This window comes from Neophocaena asiaeorientalis, unplaced genomic scaffold, assembly GCF_003031525.2.
Source record: "Neophocaena asiaeorientalis asiaeorientalis breed wild unplaced genomic scaffold, Neophocaena_asiaeorientalis_V1.1 scaffold550, whole genome shotgun sequence".
NCBI classification, from domain to species: Eukaryota; Metazoa; Chordata; class Mammalia; order Artiodactyla; family Phocoenidae; genus Neophocaena; species Neophocaena asiaeorientalis.
In genome coordinates this window covers 1022705-1042200 of record NW_020173396.1, presented here as the reverse complement: position 1 = coordinate 1042200, position 19496 = coordinate 1022705, and the positions used below count along the sequence as shown (strand labels likewise).

Here is a 19496-nt window from a genome sequence, read left to right as displayed (position 1 = left end):
AATAAAGGATGGTTGAATGAACATCTGTTTTTCAGTGAAAGTTTAACTCTCATGCAGAAAAAGCAGTATTTTCGGCATTTGTCATTTAAACAAATAGAAATGAGTTTAACAAAATGTTAATTTCAGACAAAGCACCAGATAAAATGTTTTATGCTGGTTTTATTCTCATTTTAACATCAAGTCCTCTTTCCAGTGGCTGCTGTTACAGCATTTTTTCTTTTTTACCTTATTTTGAAAAAACAAAGTTATGATATTTTTTTCCTCAAAATTAAAGCCCATTTTTGTGTCATGTTGAAAGACTGGCAGATAATCCTCTGTGGAAAATAGTCTGTCGTGACTAGCTGAGCCTATCTTTTGGTAGTCACGGGGACAGATCATTCTGAAATGACTCTTAGTCCTCATCTTTTATTTTCAAGTTGCTTATAACTGGCTCTTATGCCAGCATTTTAAAATTTTAATTGCTTGTATATCTTCAAAGGCAGATTTTACTTATGCTTACTAGTGGCAGTTACCAAGGAAAGAACAAAAACGTAAGTAACAGTTTATGTGCGTAGTTGTATTTTAAAATATTATAAAGTTTTGGGATATTATTATTTTTAATACAGATTTTAAACATATTTACAGTTTATCTTTCTTTAATAGCTGGTGCAAAAGCTTTTGAGAAAATCAATTTTTATTCAAAATAGTAGTTCCATTTCAAAACAGGCAAGCAATCAATTGGGTTTCAGTAATATCATATTATATTGACATATAGCTGCTCTGAAGTTTACTTAATACCTGTTTATCCTTTTTCCTTATAACTGCTTCTTAGGTTTACTCACCAGTAGGACCCACAAATTTCTGACTAAATAAGACAGGACTGGACTCCTAACATTGTGTTTAAGAAAAATACCCCCCTGGGGCTTCCCTGGTGGCGCAATGGTTAAGAATCCGCCTGCCAATGCAGGGGACATGGTTTCGAGCCCTGGTCTGGGAAGATCCCACATGCTGCAGAGCAATTAAGCCTGTGCGCCACAAAAACTGAGCCTGCGCTCTAGAGCCCGTGAGCCACAACTTCTGGGCCTGCGTGCCACAGCTACCGAAGCCTGCGCACCTAGAGCCCGTGCTCCACAATGAGAGAAGCCACTGCAGTGAGAAGCTGGCTCACCACAGCGAAGAGTAGCCCCTGCTTGCTGCAACTAGAGAAAGCCCACACCCAGCAACAAAGACCCAACACAGCCAAAAATAAAATAAATACAATAAATAAATTTACAAAAAAAAGAAAAATAACCCAAAGAACAATTTATAAAAGGCAGTGCTACTAAAATTAGTTATGTTATTCTTTTTCTTTTAGTGTTTTTATCATTTATTTTAAATATATCATTGATAAATAAAAAAGATTATATGCAACCAGGGCCTGTATGTGATTATATGTATATTATATACTGATTCAAAAGTAGCCACCTATGTGTAATGCTTATATAAGTTATAGATCATAAATAATATGATGAATAGCTCTAAATTCACCACTCAATCCAACACTCAAAACACTATCAACAGTTTACATTGACCCATGTGTTTCTCCCAGTTTCATACCCCTCCCACCTTCCCAGTGGTAATCACTATTCTGGATTTTGTGTTTTTCTCTTGATTTTTCTTAAGTTTTATCACCCAAATTGTGATACCAATAGATTGTTTTAGTTTACTTTGTTTTTGAGCTCTGTATAAATGGTATTATAATTTATATCATTTTCTGATTCTTGGTTGTTTAGTGTTAGCTATTTTTGGAACATTCATCTGTGTTTTTGAGTGTAGTTGTGGCTCATTCACTTTCACTGGTATATACTATTCATTCTATTAATATACCACAGTATATCTGCCCTGCTTTAATTGGAGAACAGTCTTTTCCAGTTGTGGTAGCCAGATTCTAAGATGGCCCCCAATAGTTTTTCCTTCTTGATATTCATGCCTTTGTGTAGACCTTTCTTACTTTGAATAGGGTTGCCATCTGTGCCAGTAGAATATTGAGGAAGTGATGGTGAGAATTTTGCAGCTTTCTCCTTGATTTCCTGGCTCTCTCTGGAGAAAGCCAGTAGCCATGGCATGGTGATAGTCAAGCAGACCTCTGAAGAAGCCCATGTGGGGAGATACTGAGGCTTCTAGCAACAACCAGTACCAGTAATTCATCTGTGTGAGTGAGCCACCTCTAGCCTTAGTCTGACTTTCAGATGGTTGTAGACCTTGCCAGTATATCTTTTTTTTGTTTTGTAGTTTTACATTTTACATTTTAATCTATGATCCATCCTTAATTTTTTTTAACTTTTTATTTTATATTGGAGTATAGCTGATTAATGATGTGATGGTTTCAAGTGCACAGCAAAGGGACTCAGCCATACATATACATGTATCCATTCTACCCCAAACTCTCCTCCCATTGAGGCTGCCACATAACATTAGGCAGAGTTCCCTATGCTATACAGTAGGTCCTTGTTCATCCATTTTAAATACAGCAGTGTGTACATGTCAGTTGCAAACTCCCTAACTATCTCTTCCCCCCATTCTTCCCCCTAGTAATCATAAGTTCGTTCTCTAAGTCTGTGAGTCTGCTTTTGTTTTGTAAATAAGTTCATTTGTATCATTTCTTTTTAGATTCTTCATATAAGGGATATCATATGATATTCTCTTTCTCTGTCTGACATACGTCACTCAGTATGACAGTCTCTAGGTCCATCCATGTTGCTGCAAATGGCATTTTCATTCTTTTTAATGGCTGAGTAATATTGCATTGTATGTATTTACCACATCTTCTTTATACATTCCTCTGTTGATGGACATTTAGGTTGCTTCCATGTCTTGGTGTTGTAAACAGTGCTGCAATGAACATTGGGGTGCATGTAACTTTTCGGACCATGTTTTTCTCTGGCTATATGCCCAGTAATGGGATTGCAGAGTGATATGATAGCTCTATTTTTAGTTTTTTAAGGAACCTCCATACTGCTTTCCATAGCGGCTGTACCAATTTACATTCTCACCAACAGTATAGGAGGGTTCCCTTCTCTTCACACCCTCTCCAGCATTTATTGTTTGTAGATTTTTTGATGATAGCTATTTTGACTGGTGTGAGGTGATATCTCATTGTAGTTTTGATTCGCATTTCTCTAATAATTAGCAATGTTGAACATCTTTTCATGTGCCTCTTAGCCATCTGTATGTCTTCTTTGGAGAAATGTATATTTAAGTCTTCCACCCATGTTTTGATTGGGTTGTTTGTTTTGATGATACAAGAAACAATCACATTTACTATGACATCAAAAAGAATAAAATATCTAGGAATAAACCTACCTAAGGACACAAAACACCTGTACTCCAAAAACTATAAGATGCTGATGAATGAAATCGAAGAAGACACAAACAAATGGAAAGATATACCATGTTCTTGTATTAGAAATCAGTATTGTCAAATTACTACCCTACCCAAGGCAGTCTACAGATTCAGTGCAATCCCTATCAAATTACCAATGGCATTTTTCACAGAACTAGAACAAAAAAATCTTAAAATGTGTATGGAGACACAAAAGACCTAGAATAGCCAAAGTAATCTTGAGAAAGAAAAACAGAGCTGGAGGAATCAGGCTCCCTGACTTCAGACTATACTCCAAATCTACAGTAATCAAAATAGTATACTGGCACAAAAACAGAAATATAGATCAATGGAACAGGATAGAAATCCCAGAAATAGACCCATGCACCTCACACATCTATGGTCAATTTGTGACAAAGGAGGCAAGAATATACAATGGCGAAAAGACAGCTCTGTTCAATAAGTGGTGCTGGGAAAACTGGACAGCTACATGTAAAAGAATGAAACTAGAGCACTCTCTAAGACCATACACAAAAATAAACTAAAAATGGGTTAAAGACCTATATGTGACACTATAAAACTCCTAGAGGAAAACATAGGCAGAACACTCTCATAAATCCCAGCAATATATTTTTCAATCCATCTCCCAGAATATTGGAAATAAAAACAAAAATAAACAAATGGGACCTAATTAAACTCAAAAGCTTTTGCACAGCAAAGGAAACCATAAACAAAACTAAAAGACAACCCACAGATTGGGAGAAAATATTTGCAAATGATGTGACCGACAAGGGATTAGTCTCCAAAATTTGCCAGTATATCTTGACTGCAACCTCATGAATCTGCGCCAGAACCTCCCAGCTGGGCTGCTTCCAAATTTCTGATACAAATTACCTGTGGGAGATTATAAATGTTTACTGTTTTGGGCAACTACATTTTGAGGTAATTTGTTACTCAGCTATAGGTAATGTATAAACTGGCTTTTTTTGATGATATGATGATATGTATCCTTCGGGACCAAATTTTCTGAACATTTTTATACCCATCTCCTGATACACATATACAAGACCAAGTAGTGGACCAGGATGTGAGATTACTGGGTTGAAGATTATGAGAATGTTTAACCTGGATATCTTATGCCAGTTTTTTCAAAGTGGTTGTATTAATTTATATTTTGATCAGCACTGTAAATAAAAGTCTCCATTATACCCAATTCTTTTTAACTTTGGGTATTGTCACTTCTTAATATTTTCTAGCCTAGTGAGTGTAAAATAATATATCTTTTGTAAATATCTAAATTGTATTTCCTGGCCCAACATCAAAACCGTAGTCTCCCATAAGTTCCCCTAAAAAGTTTAAAGTTTTGCTTTCTGCATTTATTCTCTTAATCCATTCAAAATTGATATCTATCTATGGAATGAGGTGGGTATCTAATTTCAGTTTTTACAACGTAGTTAACCAGTTGTTCCACTTATTGGAAAGTTCACCCTTTGCTCAGTGATATGTCAGTGTCATCTGTGTCACATGAATCTGTTATGTGGGTCTGCTTTGGAGTTTTATTCTATTGGTCACCTTGCCTATTCTAGTACTAATCATATACTGTCTTAATTACCATGATACCTGATGAGGCAGGTCTTTCTATCATGTTCTTTTTTAGGACTGTCTTAGTTTTCTTGGCTGATGTTCTTCCATATAATTTTTTGAACTTGTTTTCAAGATTTGTGGAAAAACTCTTGGGTTTGAGTGGAATTATATTGAATCCATTTATCAATTAGAGAAAAATTTGATACTTTCACAGTACTGAGCCCTTCTGTCCATGAATATGGTATATCTCGCCATGCATTTCAGTCTTTATTGTCTGTTAGTAACATTTTATCATTTTCTGCACAGTTTTAACGTAACTTTTGTTAGATCTATTTTTTTTTTTTTTTGCGGTATGCGGGCCTCTCACTGTTGTGGCCTCTCCCGTGGCAGAGCACAGGCTCCGGATGTGCAGGCTCAGTGGCCATGGCTCACGGGCCTAGCCGCTCTGTGGCATGTGGGGCATCTTCCTGGACTGGGGCACAAACCCATGTCCCCTGCATCAGCAGGTGGACTCTCAACCACTGCGCCACCAGGGAAGCTCCTAGATCTATTCTTACTATGTAAGTTATTTTTTGCTGTTAAAAATGATATCTTTTTAAATAAAAACACAACTGTGCTTTATAACTCATTGTTGCTGGTATTTATAAATACACTTTATTTTTATATATAAATTGCTTTAGACATCTTGCTAAATTCTCTTTTTATTCCTAATGTAGAGATTCTTATTTTTTTATTTTTGAAAATCTTATTTTTTGATTTTGTTGTTTTATATAATCGTATCATCTGAAAATAATGGAGACTTTGTTTTCCTATTTTCAATCTTTATACATTTTTATTTATTTTTTCATATTTTCTTATACTGGCTACAACCTCCAAAAAACTTTGATTAGAAGTGGTAATAGTGAAGTGGTAATGTTGGGCATTCTTTCCCAGTAAGTGCTTTTAAAGAGAATGTTCTTAGTAATTTACCATGGAGAGTAATTTTACTGTAATTTTTTTTGAACCTCTCTATCATGTTACAGACCTTCCTTTTTATTCCTAGTTTGCTATTACTTAACTTCCAAAAGTGAGTATTGAATTTCATCAAATACTTTTCTGCAGGTATTGAAGTTATTATTGTTTTCATCCTTTATGTTAATTTAGTGAGTAACATTTGTAGATATGGTAATGTTTTGTAATGTACTTTCTGAGTTTAATTATTCTCAACAGGAGGGTTCCTCAGGAAACTTAGCTATAATGTTGGAAGTAAAGTCCAGTTGTATTCAGCAGAAACTCTGCAAGCCAGAAGGGACTGGCAGGACATATTAAAAGTGATGAAGGAGAAGAAACTACAACCAAGATTACTCTACCAAACAAGGATCTCATTCAGATTTGATGGAGAAATTAAAAAATTTACAGACAAGCAAAAGCTGAGAGAGTTCAGCATCACCAAACCAGCTTTACAACAAATGCTAAAGGAACTTCCCTAAGCAAGACACACAAGAGAAGGAAAAGACCTACAATAACAAACCCAAAACAATTAAGAAAATGGGAATAGGAACATACATATCGATAATTACCTTAAATGTAAATGGATTAAATGCTCCCACCAAAAGACACAGACTGGCTGAACAGATACAAAAACAAGACCCGTACATATGCTGTCTACAAGAGACCCAGTTCAGACCTAGGGACACATACAGACTGAAAGTGAGGGGATGGAAAATGATATTTCATGCAAATGGAAATTAAAAGAAAGCTGGAGTAGCAATTCTCATATCAGACAAAATAGACTTTAACATAAAGACTATTACAAGAGACAAAGAAGGACACTACATAATGATCAAGGGATCGATCCAAGAAGAAGATATAACAATTGTAAATGTTTATGCGCCCAACATAGGAGCACCTCAAAACATAAGGCAAATACTAACAGCCATAAAAGGGGAAATCGACAGTAACACAATCATAGCAGGGAACTTTAACACCCCACTTTCACCAATGGACAGATCATCCTATCTAGAAACAATAAATGCTGGAGAGCGTGTGGAGAAAAGGGAAGTCTTGCACTGCTGGTAGGAATGTGAATTGGTACAACCACTATGGAGAACAGTATGGAGGTTCCTTAAAAAACTACAAATAGAACTACCATATGACCCAGGAATCCCATTACTGGACATATACCCTGAGAAAACCATAATTCAAAAAGAGTCATGTACCAAAATGTTCATTGCAGCTCTATTTACAATAGCCAGGAGATGGAAACAACCTAAGTGTCCATCATCGGATGAATAGATAAAGAAGATGTGGCACGTATATACAATGGAATATTACTCAGCCTTAAAAAGAAATGAAACTGAGTTATTTGTAATGAGATGGATAGACCTAGAGTCTGTCATACAGAGTGAAGTAAGTCATAAAGAGAAACAAATACCATATGCTAACACATATATATAGAATCTAAGGGGAAAAAAAAAAGGTCATGAAGAACCTAGGGGTAAGACAGGAATAAAGATACAGACCTACTCGAGAATAGACTTGAGGATATGGGGAGGGGAAAGGGTAAGCTGTGATGAAAAGAGAGAGTGGCATGGACATATATACACTACCAAATGTAAAATAGATAGCTAGTGCGAAGCAGCCGCATAGCACAGGGAGATCAGCTCGGTGGTTTGTGACCACCTAGAGGGGTGGGATATGGAGGGTGAGAGGGAGGGAGATGCAAGAGGGAAGAGATATGGGAACATATGTATATATATAACTGATTCACTTTGTTATAAAGCAGAAACTAACACACCATTGTAAAGCAATTATACTCCAATAAAGTGATAGTTAAAAAACAAAACAAAACAAAGAAATGACAAAAAGAAATACTTACAGTTAAGCCTTTCATGCTACATGGCCAAGCCCTGTTCACACATGAACTCATTCAATTATTACAATGCTATGAGGTAGGTGCTATTATTTGTCCTTTATAGAGATGGGAAAACTAAGGCACGTGGCTTCCACAGCTAGCAAGCGGCAGAGCTGGGGTTTGAACAAAGCGAGGCTTTAGCATCCAGGACCTTAACTATTCTGCCAAACTGCTGCTAATACAAGCACCTGTAAACCATGATGTAAAAGAATATATAAAGAAAAGAATGTATATATACATGTACAACTGAATCCCTTTGCTGTAAAGCAGTAATGAACACTACATTGTAAATCAGCTATACTTCAATAAAAAATTATAAAGAAAAAAAAGTCTAGTTGTAAAATGCTCTCATGATCATAGGAAAGGATTCTACTACTTTGTGCTTACGTAGACAATAGTAATGAATGCCATCTGGCATACTGTGTTTAAGCATAGGTCTAATAATATAAATGGGTTATCATTCCACAAAGTGTCCTTGTGCTGACAACTTCAGTGCCACAGAGTTAACTTCCTGTAATTAATACTGTGGCTAAGTGATGGTTGTTTTAGTGGGGGAAAAATATTTTGTGGAAGCCAGGAGGGTTCAAAGCTCTTTGTTTTTGGAATAAGAGAATTTTGCTGCCTCAAATCCTTTGTTAATTTAGTCAAGTTACACAATATGAATTGTATTTCTTGTTTTCTGTATAAAGTAAATAGCCACTGTAACTAATACGGTAGTTTAGAAAGGTGATTTGAAGTTTCACATATCTAATTCTCTTTATTTAACATCAGATATTTGTAGTATCACAGCAACAGAGAGTCTTCCCAAGTCTTTCTGAGTTCATCACCTGTTGGTCTCAGGATGTGGTCATTTTTGAAATATGGTACAGACATTAAATTCTAGAAAGTATTAGCACTTCATAAAGAATTGGGGAAGTCTAGAAGCCAAAAAAAAAAAGAAAAAATCATTCATTCTGAAGGCACTTAAGTGATAACATTCCCAGTTATTAACACATTTAGGTAAAGTCAGGCTTCACAGATATTTTCCCCTTAAATAAACAATAAGGAGTGCACTGTCAGTAGACACTGGATATGAGTGGTACTTAAATGCCTATTTACAGTACAGCTGTGGTCTCCACAAAGCTTAACTTTGCCATTAAACTTTATTGCTGGTGTTATTAGTATAGCTCACCAGGCATCAGAATAAATTGCTGGATTATATGCTCAAGTTTTTCCTTCATTTTTATTTTTCCTTATAGTATGTGGTACATTTCTAACTTTGAAGTAAGTTAGTATTATGTGTGGGATCAGTTGCAATAATAATAATAATAATAAGGCAGTTATTACCAAATTTCAGTCCTTATTAGAAATTGGGTAAAATTGGGATACCCTTAGGTGGTATGTGGCCAAAGAATTAACAAATCATGACCAAAGTGAATCAGTGCTCTGATCACATTCTCACTGGAAGATGTATGTAAGGGATAGGGACAGGCCAGGGAGGCAAATTATCATTAGCAGAGAATCCTCAATGCACAGAACTAGAACAAGCTAGACTAGAGTACTGTGGTTTACAAAAACTTTATATATAATGTTCACCTTTTATACCTAGGAAATAATGTATTTGCCCCTAATGTCTCGATAGAGCAGGCCTAGATGGTTGCCATCCTGGCTCTGGTGGAAGGGATGATAGGGTCATTTGAAGAGAGAAGTTCTTTAAGTGAGTCTGCCTGAAGTCCACTTAACAATTTTGTTTTCATGGAAGGAAAAGAGAAGAATGAATGAAATGGTCACGCCTCCTCCCTTTTGAGACTGTGCCTTGACCTTTGGCATGGTAGCTTTAAAGAAGAGATGGGAGAGAGAGAGCCACTTAATACACAGTGAGGAATACTGCTCCAATGTAAACATATCTCTTTTGGACTATCAGAATCATCACCTCAAAAAGAAACTTAAGTACCCACTGGCAATCACTTCTCATTCTCTTCCCCACCCCAGCTCCCCAAAACTCTTTATTAATCTGCTTTCTGTTTCAGTGAATTTGCCTGTTCTAGACATTTCATATAAATGGAATCATACGCTATGTGGTCTTTCTCTCGCTTATCATGTTTTCATTGTCGTTCGTGTTGTAGCATATGTGACTACTTCATTCTTTTTTTTAATTAGTGAGTAATATTCTGTTATATGGATATATACCACATTTTGTGTATCCAGTTGTCACTTGATAGACATTTAAGTTGTTTCTGCTTTTCGGCAATTACAAATAATCCTTCTGTAAACATTTATGTGTAAGTTTTGGTATGGACATGTGTTTTCATTTCTGTTAGGTATGTAGCTGGAAGTGGAATTGCTGGGTCTTTTCGTAAATCTATGTTTAACATTTTGAGGAACTGCCAGACTGTTTTCGTGAGTGGCTACACCAGTTTACATTTCTTCTGATGATGGATGAGGGTTCCAATTTCTCCACATTCTCACCAGCATTTGTTTTTCTTGTTGCTTACAGCCATGTTATAGGGTGTGAAGTGGTATCTTACTGTGGTTTTGATTTGCATTTTCATAATGACTAATGATGCTGAGCATATCTTTTTTGTGCTTTTTGGTCATTTGTATATCTTCTTTGGAGAGATGTGTATTCATATCCTTTGTCAGTTTTTAAAATTAGGTTGTCTTTTTATTGTTGAGTTGCTAGTGTTCTTTGTATATTCTGGATATATAAAGTCTCAGCATCAGAATTTTTTTGTTTAATTTGCAGAAAAATAATTTAGAAAAGTACATTGTTGCAGCTTGGATTTTTCAGAAGCAGATGCTGAGACAAAATTTGGAGTGCAAGGTGTTTATTAGAGATCGACACTTGTGAAAACAAGGAGGACAACGGTATTGGTCAAAGGGAGAAGTTGAACTAAATGCAGGCCTGACAGAACCTCAGCCAACCTAGCAGCGAGCTCTGGAGCAAATAGTGCCTGTCAGGCTTCTCCTGCATCAGGCTGAAATGGCTGGGCCTTTGTTTCCCCGCTTGGTTCAGTCAGCTCCTGAGGGTCAGTCAACCTGGGAAAGGCATGACCTTGAGTGAGGCAGTGCTCTGCATCTGAGGCTGACTCTTAAGTGGTGAACAGCTTGAGGCTGTTTGCTGAGTGTACTCCCTGCTACTGAGCAGCAAGTTCCCCTTGAAGGGGCATGGTGGGGGCAGAGGGCGGGTCATCTTAGTGTCTACAACATGCATATTATATTTTAAAATTCAGGTTGAACTTTGAGTTCACAAAGTTGAGCACAGATGCTAGTAAGAGTATTTATGGAATGAGAAAATTTGGTTCAGGCTTTGCAAATATGTTATCACTGTTATTTCATGGTATTGGCTACTTTTAAATCTTATGAAGATAGTTTCTGCTTGGTCAATTTGGCCTGGAGGTATGTACATTCATAATATAAGCTATATTTTATTGTTTATGTTTACCATAGAGTCTCTTAAGTAGCTAATGACATTTTAATTTGACCCCTATAAAAGATACTATTTGTTAGATTTACCCTGTTTTTCTGAAATTTTGAGCATATCTCCTTTTTGAGAATTATTTTGTCCTCTGCCATAGCTCTGCTATTTCTGTTCCATATTATGAGAACTTCATAAAAGGCTACTTAAATTATTTTTTCTTTTGTTGGGCTTCAAAATTGAGAGTTATCTAAAGAATTGTCTTAGCCATGTTTAATTTCTTAGATTCAGTTTTAGCATTGTCTTGCAGATATTCTAACGTTTTCACTCTAGCCTTGTTGAGTTTCTGTCTTTTTGCTAACCAGAAAGCAATATGAAACCTAACCGGATGACTACCAAGCTCGCAAGCTGTTAAAAAGACACAGTAGTACAATATTAGTTTCTTCTAAAATCTTTGTATTTGATATTCCTTAACTTTTGACTCTTTCTTTTAGATGCTTGATTTGCCAAAGTACTGTGAGGAATGATGGGGAGTAATTTTTTTTTAATAGTTGTATAACAAACTTGATGAGTAGTTTGTTTCAGTTTGTTTCCAGTTTAGGGATTACACTTTTTATTGATTTATTAAATTTTTTATTATAGTACAGTTGATTTACAATATTGTGTTAGTTTCAGGTATGCAAAATGATTCAGTTATATATATATATTTTTTCAGATTATTTTCCATTAAAGGTTATTACAAGATATTGAATATAGTTTCCTATGCTATACAGTAAATCCTTGTCACTTATTTATTTTATGTATAGTAGTTTGTATTTGTTAATCCCATACTCCTAATTTATCCTTCCCCCCCCCTCCATTTCCCTTTTGGTAACTATAAATTTGTTTTCTATGTCTGTTTCTGTTTTGTATATCAATTCATTTGTTTTATTTTTTAGATTCCACATATAAGTGGTACCATATAATATTTGTCTTTCTCTGTCTAACTTGCTTCACTAAGTATAATATTCTGTAGGTCTATCCATGTTGCTGCAAATGGCAATATTTCATTCCTTTTTATGGCTGAGGAGTATTCTATTATGATGGGGAGTAATTTTTATCAATCTTAATTCTGAATAGCAAACCAAATAGGTTGAGACAATTTTGGTGGACAGCTTTTGTCTGTATATATGTAATCAACTTCTTCCAACTTGTCTAAACTCCAAATTGTAATACTCCCTGATGACATAAATTAGTACACAAGAGTGAAAAACTTTTGTAGGATAAAGAAACTAGAATTATTTTCCTAGTTGAAGTTGAGTAGTTTGACTCTATCAGCCAGTTGTGGCAGTGACCTAATAAGATAATGGATGTGAAAGGACTTGGTGACTTTGTAACATGTGCATTTGGGAAATAGTTGGAATAGTGTTCTTCTTTGGACACAACTTTAATCTGAATGAAGGTAGAACTCACATACTTGAACTTTTCCAGACATACATTTTAATAAGATTAGACAAGAATATAAACAAATTATATTAAAAATTAAAGTTCCATTATAATTATATTCAATATAGTCTTGGAAACCCAAGTCAACTCAACAAGTACTTATTATGGGGCTTAATTGTTTATTCTAAGAATTCACCCAAATGATACACATTGAAAGTTTCTCATTCCTATAAGCTGGATGATGAGAATATCCTTTTTGGCGTTTGAGCACGTAGTAATTGGAACCAAATTATTTCTAATGTTATGTGGATTACTAATATTTATAAAGGAATTTATAGTTTGTAAAATGTTTTTGTCTACATTTTTTCGTATGATCTTCATAATCCCCCTGTAAAGGGAAGTGCTCTTATTTTCTTTGTTATTCCCATTACTTAGGTTAGAGAAGTTGTGACTTTCTCAAGATCACTCAGCCACTAGGTGGTGGAATTGAGGCTAAAAACCTGAATTTCTCCTCCCAAACCTAAAACATCACTTTGCTTGAGAAACTAAGGAATTACTTTAGGTGTGTTTGGATTGGAACAAGATATTCCTACTCTGAGCTAAACCTTGACCCACATATAGATTACATTCTCTGTAGAAGCCACCATTTTCTATGCACTAAGAGCCCATATTACCCTGGGCCTTGTCTTCCATGTCTTCTTCAGCCTGATGCCCTTACTCTTCTTTAGCCTCTTCCCCAGTGCCCATATGTCTGTACACACACACACACACACACACACACACACACTATCACACACACTCTCTCTCCAAAACATACATTTTTCACACTATTGACTCAGAACTATAAACTGTCCCGGATTGTTATGAACTAAACGTTGCTGATGAGGAGCTTCTGAGTAACATGCATATTTTAACTGTAATTTGGGTAGATGTTTTGGTTCTTCTTAAAGCTGTGGTACCAGTTCAATTACTGTGTTTTTGATTGCAAGTAAGCTTTCATGAGCTGGATTTCAGAGCCTGATTTAGCATAGATTCTTTGGGGGACCAAACCAGCTCCAGGGGTCCCAGCGACTTAACCCAATTTTACTCGTCCTGTGATATGTTTTGTACTTTCATCATTACATTCAGAATGTGAGGTGGAAAGGCCTTCTGTTGCAAAATAATCTATATCTAGGTCCTATTTAATACCTGCCTAAAAACAAACAGATGTAGGAAACTAAGGCTTCTGTGTATCTTTGTGTACATTTTATAAGTGCTCATGCCATATTTTGAGCAAATAGGGCAAATAAGAAATATTCTACTGTTTCATGTTTTGAAATGCTCACTGGATAAAGATTACACATGACAAGTTATTTATAGCTTTATTTATACATAGTGGATTCTCTGTTGGAACCATAGAAAGGAAGAAGATACGATAATTGCTTTGTGTAGTTTGCAGAATGAAATCGCAAACTGAGATGTTTTGAATCTAGTTTATATTGTAACCATTTCTAGGAAACCATATTTAAACAGCAGTGGTTATCAGGAAGTATACAGCATGTCAACTGTGTCGCAGTTCACATCAGTAAAAACCTTCCACCACTTTATTCCCTATAAACTAACCTCCATCAGATAATACTAAATAAACTATGTCGAGTGCACGTATTAATATATATACATCAAATGTATCAAACGGCTTGCTGGCTGCATTTGCAGTAGTGTTTATCTGTGGTCATGCATGTTATAACTCTGAATTTTTATGAGGAAAACTAAATTGAGAATTTATAATGTTCCTGATTTAGTTTCAACAGCTGTGCCACAGCCAAGGAAAATAACTCAAGAAGATAAAAATCTAACAGTGAATAAGAAGGCGATAGGCAGTTTGCTTCTTGCTTACCTGCTTTGTATCTGCTGCTATAAAGTTTAGGGTCAAAGATAGTAGTTAGTAGTCTCCTAACTTATATATCATCACTTCAGTGAATTGCAACGTGTGTTTTTGGGTTGTCTTGTATAAAATAAGCATAGTGATTATTAATTGATATTTGATCTTGGGAGTCTTAAAAATGATTCTTTAAAATGTGAATTGTATTTTATTCCCTATATCTCTTACTCATTTATTTGCGAATTTGACAAATATCCATTGAGCTCCACAATGTATCAGACATTGTGCTAGGGACAGTCATGATACCTGTGCTCATGAAGATCAAAGTCTTAAAAGGGGAATGTGTTATTAAACATTGTAGAGCAGTTAGAGCTTTTTTTCAAGTTTTATTGAGATATAATTGACATATAACATTATGTGTATTTAAGACATATAATGTGATGACTTGATTTATGTATGTTTTGCAAAATGATTACCACAATAAGGTTAGTTAACACATCTATAACCTCACATAGTTACTTTTTTTTTGTTTTGTGGTGAGAACTTTTAAGACCTGCTCTCTTTGCAACTTTCAAGTATACAGCACAGTATTGTTAACTTTAGTCACCATGCTGTACATTAGATCTCCAGAATTTTAAAATATGAATCTTGAAAATGACTCTAGCATCAAAACTATTTTATAATTTCGCCTTCAGTGAAACAATCACAATGAAATAATAATATAAATTGTTCTGTTTAGTAATTAGACTATTTGAGGCCAGTGAAAAATAACCTAACAGTTTACATTTAGAAGAAAACTGAATTGGCAGAGGGATAGAGTAAAAAAATGCAAGAAGTCTCCTATAGATAGTTAATTTGGTTTTGGAATTGTTAGCAAAGAGCACTGTATGGAATCTCTATCATCATGAACATTTCTGTTTCATTTCTGCTACAAGATGGTAGATAATAAGGAGTTGCCGGAGAAACGTGTACACAAACTTGTGGGACTTGACAGATAAAACTAATTCCTGAATGTAAATAGATAACCCTTACAAATATTGCTTTTTCTTTTTTTGTTTTGATGTACGCGGGCCTCTCACCGTTGTGGCCTCTCGCGTTGCGGAGCGCAGGCTCCGGATGCGCAGGCTCAGCGGCCATGGCTCAGCGGCCATGGCTCACGGGCCCAGCTGCTCCGCGGCATGTGGGATCTTCCTGGACCGGGGCACGAACCCGTGTCCCCTGCATCGGCAGGCGGACTGTCAACCACTGTGCCACCAGGGAAGCCCTGATTTTTTTTTATAACAGTGTTGTAATGATCAGTCTGGGTCTCATATATTTTATTTGTGGCAATTTGGTAGTTTCATTTGGTCACGAGAGAGTAAGCCCCACCCGGGCCGTGACCATGTTTTACTCACCATTGCACCCTGGTGTCTTGCACATTGCCCACCCTATAGACAAAAATACGTGTCTTGAAGGAATATAGACATATTTCATCCATGTAGAATTTACAGAGTTTTGAGTTACCTATTCACAGAAGAAAAACAACAATTACTTCCATGCTAAGTGAAAATGCTTTCCCAGTCAAAAATAGTCTCATATTTTAGTTATTCCTAGGTTAGGAAACTTCACATTATTGAGAAACAGTAATACCACTAGTAATAGCAATGATCAGCTGTACACACCTTCTGTAATATTACTTCTTCTCAACCACTATTATATGAGCTACACTTTATAAATGAGGAATCTGAAGATTTTTGGATATTAAGTGATTTGTCCCTGGCCACAGAGCTGTTATTAAGTAGTGAAGCTAGGATACATTTACAACATTTAAAAAATATAAACCAACATGTGTCGGACACTTAATTACGCATCAGGCACTATACTAAATGTTCTACATTTAACCTCATTGTAACACCATGAGGGAAGCATGATTATCATTTACATTTTACATATGTGGAAAGTGAGGCTTAGAGAAGTTAAATAATTTGTCAAGGACACATGGCTAGTTAGTAGTAGAGCCAGAGGGCCCTTCCTCTTATACTACCCCACCTACAGTTAGAACTGAGATAAGGGCAGCATTGCTTTATGACCCTGGGAATGTTCATAGTTTAAAAATATTATTTTAAGTATTATTATTATTATTTTAAAGCATTTCCTGCTGTACTCTGTTAATTATAAAAATGCCTCAGTTTTTAAAGATAATTGTACAATATACCTCTGAGTGGAAACTGAAGTTTGCTTTCTGGGTAGTAAGTAAATCAGTCAGAGGAATATTCAATCTTGTTTATCGCAGTTTTTATGTAATTTCCTTAACAGTATGGATTGACTGTTTTAATTTCATTTAGTTTTTTTCCACTGTATGTGTTACATTCTTTTCTTTTAAACTTTAGGAATAGTGTTTTGGTTTTTTTTTTCCCTGTTTGTGGGCACCCTGGGAGAAACTATTTATAGTTTAAATGTCTTCCTTTTGGCCAAGGCAGAGCAGCATTAGATTTTAATAAATCGTAAGTTTATATTACGATTGTTTATTGGAGTGCCATTTATAGAGTATGGCTTCCAGACATAGAATTTGACATAGTTTTTTTTTTTAAAGGGCTAATTTTTTCCCTTAAAGTTGTATTTTGAATTACACTAGAGGTAATTTATGGCTACCTTAAGTATTTTTCTCCTTCTGCCTGTCTGCATGTCCTGGGAAAAAAATATTCTGACCTTGTACATGACATGCTGACAGTTTATTTTAAAAGAAATGTCAAGTTTTAGAAACTACATGGAGATATTTTTAAGAACATTAGATGATAGGGAACTACACCTAAATAGTAAGTTTAGCTCAGTTCAGTTTAGCAGCATTAGGTGTCTGTGTGTATAGTGTTGTGTTTGGTGATATGAGAGACATCAAGATGACAAAAAGTTGATACCTTTATCCTGGGGCTTGTAATCTGTTAGGTGACCCAGACAAATACATAAATAACTATAATGCAAGGCAGGCTATGATAAGTACTACGGCATAGGCATCAACATAGTGCAGTGGGAAATCAGGATAGAGAGATTAATTCCAATTGGGAGGATCTAGGACTTTCTCATGGAGTAGGTAGGATTGAGTAGAGCTTAATTTATTGCTTTCATTCATTCTAGACTGTCTTCTGAAGATTGATGTCTATTTCCTTGAGGTCTTTAATTTTGTTGCCAATTTGGATAAGCATGGCACACATCCAGCAGGGAGGTCCAGATGAAAAAGAAAAGACAACAGCCCTGAAAGGTACATACTTAATTTGCTTTTTCAGGATATTTTCATTGTGCCTAATAAAGGTATAGGAATATTTAGGTGACCTTACATTCATTTCAATTCTAAAATAAGAATATCAGTACTTAATCTATTTGTAATTATTTGTATCCCGTGACTACCTCAGTGTCTGAGATATAGTATGTACTCAGTAAATAAATCATAAAATCATGTGATTTTACAGATGTAAGAATTCTTAATGCTTTTCTTATTCCAGGTAATGTATTTAACAGTAAAACTAACACTAGTGGTCTCTTGAGTCAAGACTAGTGCCCTTACCATATTTTTGTTGTTTGAAATGTCATACTAGGTTAGGATAATGATCCTGTATTGTCTTTGTGGCATTAGCTCTAGGCATATTTTATGAGATTAAGAAAAGTTAGATTAAGAAAAGTGCGGGAAAAGCAGGTTGTGGTGGCGATGGTGGAAAGCAAGCATTAAGTTTTTGACATATTAAATATTAAACTGAGATGCCACTTAAGCATCAAGCTGGAGAAGTTGAGTGTAGAGTTGAGGGCATTTGGGTTGGAGATAAAAGTTTTAGGAATCATTAGCATAGAGGTAATATTTAAAGTTATGGTCCTAATTGAGATCACCAGGGATGTCACTGTAGCCAGAAAGAGAAAAGGTCTGAAGATTGAACCGTGGGACATCTCGATCTTAGGGTCAGGAAAATGAGGAAGAACTAGCAAAAGAGGCTTAAAGTGAATTTCTAGTAAGATAGGCTGAGACCTAGGAGCAAGAGAGAGATCCTTAACACATAGTGAAGAAAATGAGAGTAATTAATTTAGTAATGATTATAAACCAGCTTAGATGAGGACTGAGAATTTAATTTTGGATTTGACAGTGTAGAGGTTATTGATGGTCTTCACAAAGAGCTTTTCAGTGAATTGATGGAAATGAAAGTCGTGGAGAACTTCAGTAGAGAATGGGAAGAGAGGAATTGGAGACAGTTATAGACAACTCTATAGATGGTTTTACTGCATGTATGTATGCTGCTGAGAATGACTTGCACACTCAGAATAATGGTTAATTTAGGAAGGATAAGGGACGTGTGTGTTTCCATCTAAATAAACTCGCTGGGTTTCCACTTAGATAGCTTTTATGCATCTTCAACCTTACTTGATAATGCGAAAATTTGATCTCTCAAGTTGTGGTTCCAATTTACACTTCCACAAGCAGTATGTAAGAGATCAGATGGATTTTTCTGGATTTTAGAGTTAGTACAGTGACACTAAAAGAATATGGATAGGGTCTAAATATAGAAGTATCTGGATTCAAACTCATGTTTTTCCCACTCACCATGAAACAAATTGCTTAACTTCTCTAAATCTTTTTCTTCATTGGTACAATAGGAATACAATGCTTAGCACACATGAGCTTGAAATGACTAATGAGGGAGTCAAATTGAAAATATTAGAAGATAAAATGGCAAATGCATAGTAAAGTGTATTTTAGAACAAATTGACAAACTGAATAAAACTTTGTCCCTAAAACAGTCCTATTTATCAGTTTTTTTTTAATGGATTATGGTTTTGATGTCATGTCTAAGGACTCTTTGCCTAGCCCTACTTTGTGAATATCTTCTCTTATGTTTTCTTCAAAAGGTTTATAGTTTAGATTTTACATTTAAACTAATGATGAATTTTGAGTTAATTTTTATGTAAGGTATGAGATTTAGGTCAGGGTTTTTTGTTTGTTTTGCCTATTGTTGTCCAATTGCACCAGCACTGTTTG

General features: G+C 35.5%; 1 protein-coding gene across 3 annotated transcripts in view; it reads left to right on the top strand.

Annotated features, from left to right (window-relative positions):
• Positions 1 to 19496, top strand: part of ARB2A (ARB2 cotranscriptional regulator A) — a 431289-nt gene that overhangs the window by 17714 nt on the left and 394079 nt on the right. For 2 of the 3 annotated variants that reach the window (XM_024746975.1, XM_024746977.1), the window contains exon 2: positions 17612 to 17735. The exons of the other annotated variant lie outside the window; for it this stretch is intronic. In XM_024746975.1, coding sequence (XP_024602743.1) covers positions 17630 to 17735 — 106 coding nt within the window. In that variant the 5' untranslated portion in view covers positions 17612 to 17629. The remainder of the gene's footprint in view (positions 1 to 17611; positions 17736 to 19496) is intronic. 3 annotated transcript variants of the gene reach the window in all.